Source organism: Sprattus sprattus, assembly GCF_963457725.1.
Source record: "Sprattus sprattus genome assembly, chromosome: 19".
In the NCBI taxonomy this organism is placed as follows: domain Eukaryota; kingdom Metazoa; phylum Chordata; class Actinopteri; order Clupeiformes; family Clupeidae; genus Sprattus; species Sprattus sprattus.
In genome coordinates, this window is record NC_137917.1 from 13,132,274 (window position 1) to 13,150,446 (window position 18,173).

General features: G+C 46.1%; 1 protein-coding gene across 1 annotated transcript in view; it reads right to left on the reverse strand.

The window, feature by feature from the left end:
* Positions 1–18,173, reverse strand: part of ascc3 (activating signal cointegrator 1 complex subunit 3) — a 170,428-nt gene that overhangs the window by 49,507 nt on the left and 102,748 nt on the right. The window contains exons 15-20 of the mRNA XM_080857663.1: positions 8,125–8,316; positions 7,411–7,635; positions 6,462–6,581; positions 3,117–3,281; positions 1,771–1,857; positions 993–1,169 (exon numbers count right to left, since the gene is read on the reverse strand). Coding sequence (XP_080713789.1) covers positions 993–1,169; positions 1,771–1,857; positions 3,117–3,281; positions 6,462–6,581; positions 7,411–7,635; positions 8,125–8,316 — 966 coding nt within the window. The remainder of the gene's footprint in view (positions 1–992; positions 1,170–1,770; positions 1,858–3,116; positions 3,282–6,461; positions 6,582–7,410; positions 7,636–8,124; positions 8,317–18,173) is intronic.

Consider the following 18,173-nt stretch of genomic DNA (forward strand, 5'->3'; position numbering starts at 1 on the left):
GGGAGAGAGGGAGAAGAGAGAGGATGAGAGGAGGAAAGAGAGAGAGAGGAGAGGTGAGAGAGAGAGAAGAGAGAGAGGAAGAGAGGAATAGTGGAGAAAGAAACAAAGAGAGCACAAGAGGGAAGGAAAGATAAATGAAAGAGAAAGAAGGAGAAAGACGTAGAGCTCTCGGTCAGACAGACAGAAAGAGAGACAGAGAGCACAAAGGGAGATCTGGCACCGGGGCTGGGAAAAGCATGCGGCGTCCAAAGTCTTAATTTCCGGATTTATAAAGTCATGCGCTTTTCATGAACATAAGTCTGTGGAAGAGGCTTTGAATGAGATGAACACTGACAGCTAATGAAGGACATTTATCTTCCCCCCCCCCCCACCCCCCGCACCCAAAAAACAAAAGAACTGCTGAGAATACGGAGCCACATCTCCAGACATGCCGGGTGCGGTACAACTTTATGGCTCTGGACACCCGGAGCAGAGCCGTAGGCACGCGGGCGGCTGGGGGGCCTGGTGGGATGGCTGACTCCGATGTGTGTTGTTTGGAAAGGAGCTGGCAGGCTTAGCGCTGGCAGGCCCCTTCCATGCCACCCTGCCAGCGTGGCGACGTGGGTACTGGGGGAACATGACATGCTGTCTCTGGGCTCCTCTAGGCTAGGCTACATGGTAGAGCTGGGTAGTTGTGAGTTGCTTACTAAAGCCTTAGTTGTTGGTAAACTGGAAGTGTCTTTGTTCCAAAGTGACTGCCAATGTGTGTAGGCACACCATTTCGGAAACCAGTGCGAGTGTGTGAATATGAATGTGTCTCTGTGGGAGTGTCTGTGTGTCTGAACACTGCAGTGGTGTGACACACCTTATGAAGGATGAATGTATGCCGTCATCGCTAAGTGTGTGTGTGTGTGTCTGTTTGACTGAGTCTCGGCCAATGGAAACCTATAGTTCAACAAAGGTCATGCATACACAGTGTGCATGTGTGTGTGTGTGTCAGTATGAATACATACCTGAGCCACGTAGGACAGGTCGGATATGAGCGAGAAGCTGTCCACCTCCCCGCGGCTGATGTAGGTCTGCAGGAGGATGTTGATCTTGCCGTAGCCGTTCTCCACCCCTCCTGCCGCGGGCAGCTGACAGACATCACACAGCAACCTCTCCAGCTCCTCAGTCTCCTCATCACGCACCTATACACACACACACACACACACACACACACCACACCACACCACACACACACACACAGACACACACACACACACACACACACACACACACACACACACACACACACACAATGTTTAACCATCAAACACAAATAATCAACAGAAAATATGCATCAAATGCACACACAGACAGCCACCAATTGCAAACACACACACCACCATACACCCCCACACCACCAGCCCCCCGACCCCGCACACATCATCAAACATAAATAATACCAATCACCTGCTCTTAGTCAGTACCCTCCTAAAGCACCTGTTCACACACATCAAAGGCTTATTAACCCGACAAAACATCATCTCACACACACACACACACACACACACACACACACACACACACACACACACACACACAGACACACACACACAGACACACAATGAAATACTGTGTTATGTGACCAGCATGGGTGAATCTGTGAAATTGTGATGACTTTACGGCTCAAGTTTACTAGCTCTGTCAGTGTGGTCTGAACAGAGTGCCGACATAAGCCTGGGTATCAGCCTCACTTCCTCCTCGGCTCTGAGCAGACCAGACCCGGTGGATTCCCGTCCAACTCACCTTAACCTGCTCAAACTCCTCCGCTTTGGACACGATGCTCAAGATATCTGCCTCCGTCTTCTGGGCGCTAAACATCTCATTGAACGTCTGTCATGTGAAGAGAGACAGAGACAGGGAAGGAGAGGGGGATAGAGGGAGAGAGAGATGGATATGGAGAGGGGGATAGGAAGAGAGAGTGAGAGAGGGTAGAGAGAGAGGGGGAGAGGACAACAACATAGCCATTCTCTTTGTGTGCAGGTGACTCAGGTTCTGTTACTTGCCATAGTTCATAAATCCTATCCAATTAAAACTAATCTGCATCTGTTTTGTTCCATAACCATTTGTTCAGTGCACCGTGTTGTGAAGTGCACCGTGTTGTGCCTGCTGTTTACAGGACTCTGCTGAGACCTGCTTGAGGTCAGGCAATCTGGTGACATAGCCTCTGTAGCCACCTCTACACACCTCACCCTCACACAGCACTGGCCGTGGCTGTATGAGCTGTCTCACCTCAATGGGGCTGTCTTTGATGTATAAGCAGAAGTGTGAGCTGTCTCACCTCAATGGTGTTGTATTTGATGTAGAAGTGTGAGCTGTCTCACCTCAATGGTGTTGTATTTGATGTAGAAGTGTGAGGTGTCTCACCTCAATGGGGTTGTATTTGATGTAGAAGTCTGAGCTGTCCCACCTCAATGGTGTTATATTTGATGCAGAAGTGTGAGGTGTCTCACCTCAATGGTGTTATATTTGATGTAGAAGTGTGAGGTGTCTCACCTCAATGGTGTTATATTTGATGTAGAAGTGTGAGCTCTTACCTCAATGGTGTTATATTTGATGTAGAAGTGTGAGGTGTCTCACCTCAATGGTGTTGTATTTGATGTAGAAGTGTGAGGTGTCTCACCTCAATGGTGTTGTATTTGATGTAGAAGTGTGAGCTCTTACCTCAATGGTGTTGTATTTGATGTAGAAGTGTGAGGTGTCTCACCTCAATGGTGTTGTATTTGATGTAGAAGTGTGAGGTGTCTTACCTCAATGGTGTTGTATTTGATGTAGAAGTGTGAGGTGTCTTACCTCAATGGTGTTGTATTTGATGTAGAAGTGTGAGCTCTTACCTCAATGGTGTTGTATTTGATGTAGAAGTGTGAGGTGTCTCACCTCAATGGTGTTGTATTTGATGTAGAAGTGTGAGGTGTCTCACCTCAATGGTGTTGTATTTGATGTAGAAGTGTGAGGTGTCTCACCTCAATGGTGTTATATTTGATGTAGAAGTGTGAGGTGTCTTACCTCAATGGTGTTGTATTTGATGTAGAAGTGTGAGGTGTCTTACCTCAATGGTGTTGTATTTGATGTAGAAGTGTGAGGTGTCTTACCTCAATGGTGTTGTATTTGATGTAGAAGTGACTGGCGGTGCGGCCCATGTCAGTGGAGTGGAAGTACCCGGTGCGCTCTTCGAAGCGGATCATGCGGGCCTTGTCCAGCTTCCGTCCGGCCTCCACCACCAGCTCCTTCCGGTACAGGTCTAGCCCAGGGTCCATCTGGGGGGTTAGGGCAGACAGGTCAGAGAGTCACCAGAGACTACAGAGAAACTAGGATTAGCTGGTCCAGGTTGCTGGACTTGGCTGGGGATGGCCTGTAGGTGATACCTCTCTTTACGCTGTATACTTTAAACTCTATACACCCGAACTTTACCGCGTTGATTTGTAATGACTTGACATATTTCATAGGTCAAATTATACATTTTATTTATCTCCTGAAAAAAAGGTGCAGCTATTTCCTGATATTCTTGCCCAGATGGGACTTCAGTGAAGCCCCCTGTGAACAGTGATAGCATTGCGTGCCCAGCACTGGCTCGCAGGCAGACAAGAAAAATGGTACCTCGGGTTATTGGATTGGGTCTCAAAGACTACACTGTTATAAATGGCAAACAGATGGCAACATGTAAAACATGCGGGACCAACATTACAGATGGTGAAGAAACAACATTCCAACTTTGTTCAACACTTAGGGCTGCACAAAGACCCCTAAATTAAGCCTAATTATCCATGCAGTCATCTTTGGTAAGCCATGGATTAAGCTAGCAAGAGCTAGTGTGATCAGTCCCTCCAGGATTTTGTAGGCTTGGGCAAATTCAAGAATTTCCCGTAATTGCGGGTTGCAATTGTCCTTTATTCTATTATTTGCAAAAGTAATGGAATTTTTGCATTAATTGTGATCAAATTAACTCAAAATCGCAACAATTTGTACAATTTATCAGCCCACGGCAAATTCACTCACTTTTGGTCACAACAACCACCACAAACCCTTGCAAGATCCTGGAGGGACTGTGGCATATGGGTCTAGTTTACTCTAGCTAAACTAACCAAGACTCGCCTTGTAGAAATAGAACAAGAATGCTCGGGCCTCCACCGCTCACTACACTACAGAACTGATTACTCAGGTACCGGCTTAGAAGCTTTAAACACTTAACTCGAGTTCTAAAACTAGACAGTTTAAACAGCTTTGAAAAAACCTTTTCTACTATTTCTTTAAGATGCAATGGATCATTTTTTGTGATCCACACAAAAACATTTCTGAGTTTTTGGGGACACAAGGAGCAGAGTTTTTGAATCCAACACACCCTTAACAAAAAGCTCTTGTGACAGTCTGATCTGGTCATTGGCTATCAGGGTCTTAGCCATAATACTACGTCCTCATCGCGCACAAATGTCTGACACATCCATACTGTAAAAGCAACTCACTCACCTCACCTCACTCACTCATTCATTCATTTACTCACTTGCCTACACACACACCTCACTCATTCATTCACTCACTCACCCACACACACTTCACTCATTCATTCACACACCTCACTCATTCATTCACACACCTCATTCATTCACACACCTCACTCACTCACTCACTCATTCCTTCACTCAGCTCACTCATTCATTCACACACCTCACTCATTCATTCACACACCTCACTCATTCACTCACCTCACTCACTCACTCACTCATTCCTTCACTCAGCTCACTCATCCATTCACACACCTCACTCATTCACTCACCTCACTCACTCACTCACTCATTCACTCACCTCACTCACTCACTCACTCACTCATTCCTTCACTCACTCACTCACTCACTCATTCATTCACTCACCCAGACACACCTCACTCACTCATTAATTCACTCACCCACACACACCTCACTCACTCATTCATTCACTCACTCACTCATCCACATGGACCTCACTCAATTTTTCAATCACCAGACACACCTCACTCATTCATTCACTCACCTCATACAACCTTACTCACCCCCTCAATTCAAGTTGATTCATTACCATGACTGTTGGAATGGATCAAAGTCAGTATTTAGTAACACTCAGTGAGAAAATGAAGAAAACTTTGTTAGCCTTTGGGTTGCTTATCATCATTAGCCCTTCAAAACATTTTAATTTAAAGTCAACAGTTTAATAATATGTGTTAATTTGAAACCATGCAGTTTAATCAGCCTCTCATTTCAAAAGTTTATTTTAAAAGAATAAACATTTTAAAAGGCATTCACCATTTCTGCTCATTTAATACACTAGCTGTTACTCTGCAGGCAAGGATGCAAGAGAATTAAATGAGTCGAAGAGTGCACCATGACTTGTTCGGGGCTTGAATCATAAGGTTAAGCACTCAGACTTGGACTTTAGTTTGGGACTTCTCTGCCCTGACTTGGTACTTGACTCGGGACTTCATCGTTAGGACTTGAGACGTACTCATTACTTGCCCAACAATGACTCTGCCGTGTGCTCTCCCACTTGTCACAAAAGAGTTTAAAAAGGGGTTGTCATTAGAGATTCCGTATTGCCACCATGTTTGTAATGAAACTCTATTGGCTTGTTTATAATGCCGACGGGCAATCCTTTAAACATTCAGGCGGTGGTCCAGACTTCACTCTCTAGTCTGATCTGCACCTGCCTTGGATGAATTAACCTGCCCGGTAACACCATTCAAGCTTGTTTATTTTCCTTTAATGAAAACACTTGAACCTCTCAGCTTCTAATTTTGTACATAATGTCATAATGCCAGTGAGGGAGAAAAAGAAACGACATAACTGTCCGCTTCCTGTGACTGTAATTACAGTGCATGCGTGAGCATGGCCGTCAGTAATCACTCTAGCTCGCACGGGTCTAACACACACACACACACACACACACACACACACACACACACACACACACACACACACACACACACACACACACACACACACACGCACACGCACACACACACAGGTCTAACGCTACCCAGGCAGTTAAGTGGTTACATAGACAGCGCCGTGCTGCACACCACATATCAAGCCCAACACGAGATGCTTACCCTTAAATATCAAACCTATTACACATCTCTTTTCTTCTCTCATTCGTTCCACTAAGAGTACCCAGATCAACTGAGACTACGTTTCAGGGCAGATTGTTAGAAAAAGACTAGGCAGTGTGAGGGAAGTGTACGGAGAGTGGGTTGGCCTGCCCGGCTCACAGAGAGATCATATGGAGTCTACGGAGGGTAAGATGAAACTGGTGAGGACAGGCTGCAACTGGGGTAAGACAGGTGTGTGTGTTTGTGTGTATGTATGTGTGTGTGTGTGAGTGTGTGTGTGTGTGTGTGTGTGTGTGTGTGTGTGTGTGTGTGTGTGTGTGTGTGCATGTGTGTGTGTGTGTGGTGAGAGTTTGTGAGGTACCTGGCAGGCTTTGTAGTTGATGCCGTAGGCCAATGGGTTGGCCCTCATGCGCACAAACAGGTAGGTATAGCTGAGCCACTTCACCGCCTCCTCAACATTCGTCACCGTCCCCAGGGCCACCTGAAGAACGAGGGAGCACCAGAGAGGAGAAAGACAGTGTGCTTACCGACTTATACAGCCAAGTATCCTAAAGTCATGTTCCGTCTAACAACACTGAATCCTCTACCACAAAAAGGAGACTTCTAATTCTTGTCCTCTGGCGCCACCTGGTGGCATATCTTGTCAGCTCCACTGGGAGTGAACACTATGCTGCAGCCACCCAGTGGTCAGTCACTAGACTAGCAGGCAACCAGATGGCCACTGCTGATTTTGCTCACATCACCATAACTGCAGGCCTGTGGCACAGAAATGCTGTTATTACAAAATGAATAGAGACATTATTCAAGGTATTACAGAAACACATTAGGCACTTTGGAATTGAAACAAAACACTGTGCATACATACGCGTTTGTGTGTGATGTGCGTGTGGGTGTTCTTTATGTTCGTCTGTGTGTGTGTGTGTGTGTGTGGGGGGGGGTTTATGTATGTTCATGTGTGTTTATGTGTGTGTGTGTGTGTGTGTGTGTGTGTGTGCATGCCAATTTGCCTGTTTTTGTGACTTTGATGTGTTGCAAAGTTGCAAAGTGTTGCAAAGTGATTTACACCTTTACAGTTCAACTATTAGTGTGTTTGTGTGTGTGTGTGTGTGTGTTTTATGTGTTTCTGCCTTCATCTTGATGAGTGTGTGTCACTCTCTGTGTGTGCGTTTGTGTGCATACATGTGCCCTGTGTCACTGTGTTTGTGCGTTCATTTTGGGTTTGAGCCATCATCTTGAGAGTGTGTGTGTCTGTGAGTGTGTGTGTGTGTGTGTGTGTGCGTGTGTGTGTATATATGTGTGTGTGCGCTCACCTCTGCGTTGAGGTTGTCTGCGAGGCTCTGCAGGAACTGGCTCTCAATGGGGTTCTGCTGGGTGAGCAGTGTGAGGTAGTGGCTCAGTTTGTCATGGGTGGTGATGATGGTGCCCTCGCCATACTTGTCGAACTGTGGCCGACCGGCGCGCCCGAAGATCTGCATCACGTCCAGGATGCCCAGGTCCACCAGCGCGCCCCGCTTGGCATCGTAGATCTGTGTGCCCTGGAGACCACAGGGTGGGGGAGGCGGGCGGGAGCACAAGCCAATGTTGACAGCATGTGTGAACATGTTTCCTATCATGGTCATGTCTGTGTCAAGGAGTTGGAGCTTAGGCACCACCCACACCCACACACACACACACACACACACACACACACACACACACACACACACAGACACACACACCACCCACACACACACACACCCACGTCTAAACTAAATGGGCAGGTTGACTCCCAGTGCAAGTGTGGCTATTAGTAACACCGAAATGCTACTGCCCACACACACACACACGTCTAATCCTAATGACTGCGTGGGCAGGCAGAGTAACCACTCACACCAGTATGACACACATTATGACACACAGTATGACAGACACACACACACACACACACACACACACACACACACACACACACACACACACACACACACACACACACACACACACACACACACACACACACACACACACACACACACACGTCTTACCTTAATGATGACAGCATGGGCGGGCAGGTTGACTCCCCAGGCCAGTGTGGCGGTGCACACGAGAACCTTCAGGTAGCCCCTGGAGAACATGTTCTCCATCAGGGTCCGGTCCGGGCGCAGCATGCCTGCGTGATGGATCCCAAAACCCTCGGGGAACATCTCCCGCATCTGCTTGTTCCGCGAGCGCTGCACCTGTGACACACACACACACACAAATGGATGTTTCAGTCATGAAGGGATGGGACGTGCACCCACGCATGCAAACACACACGCGCACGCAGACACACAGGCACGCATACACATACGTGTGCGCACACACATGCACCCGCATACACACACGCTCACACACAAACTACAAACAAGACAAGGTTGTTGTGAAGTTGGCAAAGTGAAATTGGCCATAAAAGCCAAAGCATCAGAGGGCTCTTCCTATCTCTTTCTCTCTATTCCCCTCTCTCTCCATCAGAGCACCCCCCCCCTTTATTCCCCTCTCCCTCCATCTCAGTTCTTCTCCTCCTCTCTAAATGAGCCTAAAGGCAGCCAGGTCCCTGTGCCTTGGGCAGAGAGCCCATTAGATGCACTCAACATCCCCCTCTCTTCCCTTTTCTGTTCTGTCCAGCGTGTGTAAAGTGAGAGTCTGCCTGCTCATGTAAGGGGTGTGTACACACTCTGCAAGGTCACAGTACATCAAGTGTGTGTGTCCGGGACAAGACAACAGACAAAATACGTCCACGTCAGAGAGACAGAGGCACCGGCACAAATGCAAGTGTCATGTCTGCCAGGGCTCTGCTTCTATATTTACATCTTTCTGTTTGGACATTTGAACATATACAGTACTGTGCAAAAGTTTTAGGCATGTGTGAAAAAATGCTATGAACTAAGAATGCTTTGAAAAATGTAAACAATAAATGTTTATTTTTTATCCATTTACATGGTAAGACTGAGCACAGCAACAAGACACAACGTGGTTATACTGCATCAGCAGGGTCTCTCCCAGACAAAGATTTCAAAGCAGACAGGGGTTTCAAAATGTGCAGTTCAAGCTCTTTTGAAGAAGACGTTGAGGATCGTAGACGCAGTGGTCAGCCAAGGAAACTTAATGCAGCTGATGAAAAACACATCAAGCTTATTTACCTTCGAAATCGGAAGATTTCAAGCAGTGGCATCAGCTCAGAACTGGCAGAAACCAGTGGTACCCAGGTACAGATATTTGCTGTCCGGGGAAGTCTGGCCAGAAGTGGACTTCATGGAAGAGTTGCAGCCAAAAAGCTCTACCCCGACAAGGAAACAAGGCCAAGTGACTGAACTAAGCACGAAAACATAGAAACTGGGGTGCAGAAACATGGCAGAAGGTGCTCTGGACTGATGAGTCAAAATTAGAAATATTTGGCTGTAGAAGAAGGCAGTTTGTTCGCCGAAGGGCTGGAGAGAGGTACAATAATGAGAGTCTGCAGGCAGCAGTGAAGCATGGTAGAGGTTCCTTTCCAGTTTGGGGCTGCATTTCTGCAAGTGGAGTTTGAGATTTGGTCAGGATGAATGGTGTCCTCAATGCTGAGAAATACAGGCAGATACTAATCCATCATGCAATACCATCAGGGAGGCGTATGATTGGCACCAAATGTATTCTGCAGCAGGAACATAACCCCAAACATACAGCCAATGTCATTAACAACTATCTTCAGCTTAAAGAAGAACAGAAAGTCCTGCAAGTGATGGTATGACCCCCACAGAACCCTGATCTCTACATCATCGAGTCTGTCTGGGTTTACATGAAGAGACAGAAGAATTTTAGGAAGCCTACATCCACAGAAGGTCTGTGGTTAGTTCTCCAAGATGTTTGGAACAATTTACCAGCCGAGTTCCTTCAAAAACTGTGCGCAAGTGTATCTGGAAGAATTGATGCTATTTTGAAGGCAAAGGGTGGTCACACCAAATATTGATTTAATTTAGAATTTTCTTCTGTTCCTTCACTGCATTTTGTTCATTTATGAAGAATTGATGAAAATAAACTGTTAACACTTCCATTTTTGAAAGCATTCTTAGTTTACAGCATTTTTTCACACCTGCCTAAAACTTTTGCACAGTACTGTATATATTATTTTTTTTACTCTGTACGTTGAAAACACAACTGTCTTTGAAGTGGTCATGGCCACTGAAGAGTTATAGAATGAGTGAATTTAATGGAGAGAAAGACAGAGAGTAAGAGATGGAGGAGGGGGGTGGAGAGAGAGAGGGGGCGGAGAGAGAGAGAGGGCAAGAGAGAGAGCGAGAGAGAGAGAAGAGAGGAGAGGAGGAGAGATGAGAGCTGCCCTCCTGGAGAGAAAGGCTGGCCTGAAGAGACTCCTGGGACATTCCCTAGCGCTGCCTGCATTAGCGGAGGTGTCAGAACACACCTTTGATCAGTTGATCAGCACGCTCCACCCACACACACACACCAAGCCAGGATCTCAATACTGTGCTAAGACACACATGCACGAACGCACATGCTCAACTCAACCACTGCACTCTGCACCACAAGAGAACACACACATTACAGTTACAGCCACACACACTCCTGCAGTTATAGCCATACACACTATTTACAGCTTTAACCAATACCATACTGCTCTCTAAAAGGCAGTTTTAACCAATACTGTACCCACACTGCTCTCTAAGGGGCAGCCTAAACCAATACTGTACCCACACTGCTCTCTAAGGGGCAGCCTAAACCAATACTGTACCCACACTGCTCTCTAAGGGGCAGCCTAAACCAATACTGTACCCACACTGCTCTCTAAGGGGCAGCCTAAACCAATACTGTACCCACACTGCTCTCTAAGGGGCAGCCTAAACCAATACTGTACCCACACTGCTCTCTAAGGGGCAGCCTAAACCAATACTGTACCCACACTGCTCTCTAAGGGGCAGCTTTAACCAATGAATGGCCCTGAGCTGATGGTGGGCGTATGTGGCGCTCAAAGCCTATCTGCCCTATGCATTGTGCTCTTCCATGGTGCCATTTCCACTCTGAGTGTCGAAACCAAATCCCACAGGCGAAATGATCTGTCGAATTATCGGCACAACAAAAGGGAGGAGGTTGAGTGTTTGAGGCTTCAAAGGCCTAAGAGCTCATAATATCTCTCCCTGATGCTCTGACCAGATATTAACTCCAGCAGAAAGGGTGTTTTTGTGTGTGTGTGTGTGTGTGTGTGTGTGTGTGTGTGTGTGTGTGTGTGTGTGTGTGTGTGTGTGTGTGTGTGCGTGCGTGTCTCTGACGTGACATTTACTCCAGCAAAGAGGAGAGAGGGAGTTGTGTGTTGTGTGTGTGTGCGAATGTGTAACTGTTTGTGAGTGTGAGCACATGAATGTGTGTACAGTCGTGGCCAAAAGTTTTGAGAATGACACAAATTTACAGTTTTACAAAGTTTGCTGCTTCAGTGTCTTTAGATATTTTTGTCAGATGTTACTATGGAAGACTGAAGTATGATTAAGGGCATTTAATAAGTGTCAAAGGCTTTTATTGACAATTAGTTGAAGTTCATGCAAAGAGTCAATATTTGCAGTGTTGACCCTTCTTTTTCAAGACCTCTGCAGTCCGCCCCTTGCATGCTGTCAATTAACTTCTGGGCCACATCCTGACTGATGGCAGCCCATTCTTGCATAATCAATGCTTGGAGTTTGTCAGAATTATTATTTTTTTGTTTGTCCACCCGCCTCTTGAGGATTGACCATTGAAGTTTTCAATGGGATTAAGGTCTGGGGAGTTTCCTGGCCAATGGACCCAAAATATCTATGTTTTGTTCCCTGAGCCACTTAGTTATCACTTTTGCCTTATGGCAAGGTGCTCCATTGTGCTGGAAAAGGCATTGTTCATTACCAAACTGTTCCTGGATGGTTGGGAGAAGTGGCTCTCGGAGGATATTGACTTTTTGCATTAACTTCATGTAATTGCCAATAAAAGCCAGTGACACTGTTTGCTATTATACTTCAGTCTTCCGTAGTAAGATCTGACAAAAATATCTAAAGACAATGAAGCAGCAAACTTTGTGAAAATGCATATTTGTGTCATTCTCAAAACTTTTGGCCACGACTGTATGTGTGTGTGTGTGCATGTGTCTGACGGGACATTAACCAAATAGAGAGAGAGGGTGAGAAGGCAAACATCAGCGCACCATGTCCACCCCTTTCCGCTCCGGGGTGGGGTGACACACACATGGACCCAAACACGCACAATCTGAGTGTGTGTGTGTGTGAGAGGATAGTTCTTGTGGCTCTCAAGCTATGGGTGGTGGTGCCTTCACTCTGATTGTTGCGCGTAATTTATGCTACTGGTGTATACAAAAGTGTTTTGTGTGTGTGTGTGTGTGTGTGTGTGTGTTTAACTGTTTGTGAGTGTGAGAGTATGAAAGTGTTGTGTGTGTGTGTCTGTGTGTGTTTATGTGTGTCTGATGGACAGCAGAACAGTGGGAGATTACTGCTACTTTTCTCCAACTGAGTTGGGTGGTGGGGGGCCATCTCCTCTCTCTCTCTCTTTCACTCTGAGACATCCACACACACACACACACAGAGTCACCAGTCACAACAGGGAGCAGACAAAAACACACACAGCAGGATGCAGTCGTCTCCAAGATAGCACCCTGACATCTCAGCACCATATCACAAGCGGGCAATTACAACTAACACACACACACACACACACACACACACACACACACACACACACACACACACACACACACACACACACACACACACACACACACACACACACACACACACACACACACAAAGAAAAGGGTTTGATTCTATTGTGTTTGTCACAGCCTGTCAAATAATGGCCTGAAGGCATTTAAAGCTACTGGTATGATGTCAGGCAGCAAAAATAAATGAATATATAAAAGATTTATACAATTGGGTATTTGTCTGTCTTTGTGGTGTGTGTGTGTGTGTGTGTGTGTCTGCGGGTGTCTAGTTGGGGTGAGGGAGAGTTTGTCTGGTATGGGTCAGTCTTTGGTCTCCTCATGGCACTGGTGACAGATCACTGCAGATTCACTTCAAGGCGACGGCTCAGACAGCCTCAGAGAAAGCAGTCTGGGTAAAAATAGTCTTCTTACCAAACAAAACAAAAAAGGGGGAAAGAAACAAAATTGCGGACGGGAAATATAGGAACTAATGAGACAGAACCCACGCTGCTTTGACATCCCAGGAGGAACACACACACACACACACACACACACATACACACATACACACATACACACACACACACACACACACACACACACGACTCATTGCAAAGACCATCAGACAGTGGACTTGCGGCAGCAGACAGCAAAGACTCTGTCACGCTTGGCTGTCTGAAGGAAACATGAAATCCCAGGAGAAGGCAGTCCCCCACCCGACCACCATCAACACTTCAAACACCACAAACATGTCTTGGATAGCAGACACATGCTCACACACATACTTACACACATGCTCACATACTCTCACGCACGCATGCACATTCACTCCTTCACTCACTCTGTCGCTCACTCACTCACATTATTTCTCTTTCTTTCTCTCTCTCACACACTGTCTTACACACTCTCTCTCTCTGTCTCACATACACAGTCATACTCTCTCTCGCTCACACACAGTCTTACTGTCTCTCTCTCTCTGACACAGTCTTTCTCTCTCTCACACACACACACATTGTTACTCTCTCTCTCTCTCTCTCACTCACACTCACACACACACACACACACACACACACACACACACACACACACACACACACACACACCATCTCACTTCTCTCTCTCTCACAGACAGACGGACAGACAGACAGGCACACTCCTACTCTGATCTGTCTCCCCCAGCTTCAATAGGCCATGAGGAGAAACAACACTCCAGATCTGTTGTGCTGTCTGACAGAGGCGTCCTCTCTCTCCATGCCTGTTCAGTACAAAGCACATAAACAACACAAGACCCAAGAGATCACACACTCACACACACACACACACACAGCACATAACCACACAACACCCAAGAGATCTCACTCTCTCATGTCTCTCTCTCTCTCAAACACATTCCATCCCTCTGTTTCTCGCTCTCTCTCTCACTCCTATCTCCCCCCGTTTTCCGTCTCTCAAACCATTAGGTGCTCCTCCTGTTCTTGTTTTCCCTCAGGAGCTGAGGACGGGCTGCCTGCAGTTCCACACAGTGGCCATTAGAGGGCTCCTGCTCTCCATGCCTGAGAGAGCGCAAGCCTGAGGATGAAGCAAGGGTGGGGCTCCCAACAGGACACTCTCTCTTCTGCTCCCCATCACCCCCCCCCCCCCCCCCCCCCCCCACAGCCACCCTCCTCTTCTTCAGAACTTTTGGTGTGACACTGCAGCACTGACTGACTGACTGAACTTTTGACATGAAGAAGTAAGCAAAAAGAAGACCGGGTTGTCAGGGCTAGAACACTTCCACAGTGCAGATAAGCCCAAAGAAATGGTTCAAAGACGGTCACACGCACACACGCACACACACACACACACACACACACACACGCGCGCGCACGCACGCATGCACGCACACACACCCACACAAACACCTATTATATATACACAATCTACTCCACTTGAAGTAAAACAATCCAAATCCCTAGGGCTCCCTAACACACACACACACACACACACACACACACACACACACAGATACACAAACACAAACACAAACACACACACACACACACACACAGATACACAAACACACACACACACACACATACACAAACACACACACATGGGTTTTCATAGCTCCTTCCTGACTCCCTAACATGCTTCAGACCCGCAATAATGAATGTTCAATGTCAATTCAACTGACTGTCTCTCACACATGGAAATGTACACTAATCTGCACATACAGTACATACAAATGCTGATTCACACACGCAGGCCCTTTAGAGGACTCTATACAACTCAAGGACATGCCTACACACACACACACACACACACACACACACACACACACACACACACAGACACACACACACACACACACACACACACACACACACACACACACACACACAGACACAGACCCACAGACGCACAGACACGTATGCTGAGTGAACAGAGAGTGAGGACGTGAAAGGAGACCTATCCATCAAGTCTATTTTTACACTTTAGTCCTTCAACTGGCTGACACAACTTCTACTGATGTCATCTTCTGTTCTTTCAAAGGTCTCCTTATCAAACGCACACACACATTCTCACAAACGTGCACATGTAAATGTCAAAGTGAGTTTCTCCTTCTCTCGTTTCCATCTCTTGCTCGCACACACACACACACACATCCACACCAGCTGACAGATGGAAATTCTATATAATATTACACACACACACAGACACACACACAGAAGTTCGCAATGTTAAAAAATATATCTGTGACCTGACTTTCACCTTGTGCAGAAACAGTACATGGCCTCTCTCTTTGAAAGCACTCTTGAAACGCCCAGACGCACCACCACTCAATTAGCAACCCCCACACCAACCCCCACACCCCCACCCACAAACTAAAACCACTAAAACATGGACGGAGCAGACTCTGCAGACAGCCGCTATTCCCCCCCGCACCTTTCCCATCAGAGCTTCCTTGAGTGGGCGCATTAAGACATCTAATCTTGATTGACAGCCTCTTCAACCCGGGGCGATAAAGCAAATTTACGAGCATTATGAGGGAAATATGTAGTGGATTCACTTCTGACTTTTAAAGCAGGATAAATAATGCCAAATTATATAATTGACCTTACAGGTGCCGCGTCTCCGCTCAGCGCATATATATGGCCATACATATTAATGCCTGGGCCTCATTTCCATACCCTCAGAAGCCGGGGAATCAGAGTCAGTCCTGCTGAAGTCAATGGCTGCTTCATCTAATATGGTCTAAGCAGAATCAAACCCTTTTAGGTTGGAATCTCTACCTCACTGGAGAATAAAGGCCTGAGACAGCCATGTTGTCATGAGACGACCATGTTGTCATGAAACGGCCATGTTGTCATGAGACGGCCATGTTGTCATGAGACGGCCATGTTGTCATGAGACGGCCATGTTGTCATGAGACGGCCATGTTGTCATGAGACAGCCATGTTGTCATGAGACGGCCATGTTGTCATGCCACAGATCCTCACCATGCACCAGTCTATTTTAACTAGGGGTGGGAATCTCTTGGCACCTCCTGATTCGATTCCGATTCAGAGGTCAACGATTCGATTCTAAACCGATTATCGATTCTAAACCGATTATCGATTCTAAACTGATTATCGATTATCAATTCTAAACCGATAAAATGATTATCGATGCATTTCGACTTTTAAAACATTCGATTTTGCTTTGCTACAATTCCTACTTTGTGTTTAATAATTAAAGAAAATCAACAGATGAATTATCTTCTCTATTTTGTATTAGAGAAAAAGCTTTTCCTTGTCACAATTTTGACTTTCCACGAACAATGCAATAATCGATGCAGCTTGCATTTCAACATAAAATTAGAGAAAAAGCTTTTCCTTGTCACAATTTTGACTTTCTATGAACAATGCAATAATCAATGCAGCTTGCATTTCAACATAAACATTTTTTTTTTATTATTACAAAATCGATTATGAACTTTTCTGAATCGAGACAGAATCGTTTTAGAGAGAATCGAGAAAAATCGAATAATCTATTTTTCCCCCCACCCCTAATTTGAACACAAGCTATAAATCACCTTTATGACAGTTGTACAGAAGTAATACAACTCCTGAAATGGAGAACAATCCATCAACAAAGCTATCCATGTTAACATTTTTGATCCTACTTGATAAAAACTTCCATGTAATTCTTGTCTGCGCCAAAGATCTCATTGGTGAAGGAATTCACATCTGCGTCAAAGATTTTCATTGGTCATGTAATTCACTTCTGTACCAAAGATTCTCATTGGCCATGCTCTAACTGTTCTGCTTCTAACCAGAATGCAAAAACAGAAGACTTGATGGCAAATTCAGTTCTCGTAGATGCAGAAAACCAAAGCAAAGGGAATTCTTCAGAGCACAAAAGGTTCTAGATGATGCCTTCATAATCTATGGGGACAAGTTAGAGAACAGAAGAACCGGACAATGTTCTCCCCCCTCTAATACCCTTTTAAAATAACGGGTTCTTGAACCGGTTCAGTTCCTTAAACCTTGATGCCATCTGGTGAACCAGCCTGCGTTTCCACCAGGTTTGAGCAGAACCATTGAAATCAAGGATGCGTCATCAACAGACACAAACGGTATGCTTAGGAATCTTGCAACACTCAATTTTAAACTTACCGATTCCATGCTGAAGAATTTAGGGCACCAGACAACGAGAAGCTAACACACACACACACACACACACGCACACACATACAGACATGACTGTAGGAGCAGTAACACCCCATTCGGTACACACACACGCCAATGCAAAAGCATGCATCTTTTTAACCACCGATTTCCAAATATTATGCACACACGAGAACACCCTTATGCCAGCGACCCTGAGATCCAAATGAGCTTTCGAGTGAGCATCGGCATCTCCCGCCATGTCGAAATCCACACTGACAAGCCATCCTACATCTCTGATTCATCCCTTTCATGCTAACAAGGTCAAGGCCAGGCATTTTCATACACAAAGCCTGAACCTCCATGCATTCCCCCTACTCCTGACTTAGCCCAGAGTAGGCAAATGCAAGGCTGTGTGTGTGTGTGTGTGTGTGTGTGTGTGTGTGTGTGTGTGTGTGTGTGTGTGTGTGATGGGTATATTTGTAAGGAGGCGGTAAAAATAGTGTGTGGATTAGAACAGACAGAGAGGGGGCATCCATCTTGGCAAAGCCCGGGGGAGAGAGGAAGGTTAGTGGATGTATGGCTCTGTCTTGCGCCGGGAGACTTTAAATATGGAGCGACACTCAGACCGGCCTCCCGAGAGAGAGAAACACACCGCCACTCCATCTCGGTGTGAACACACACACACACACACACACACACACACACACACACACACACACACACACACACACACACACACACTTCCAGCCTAATTTAT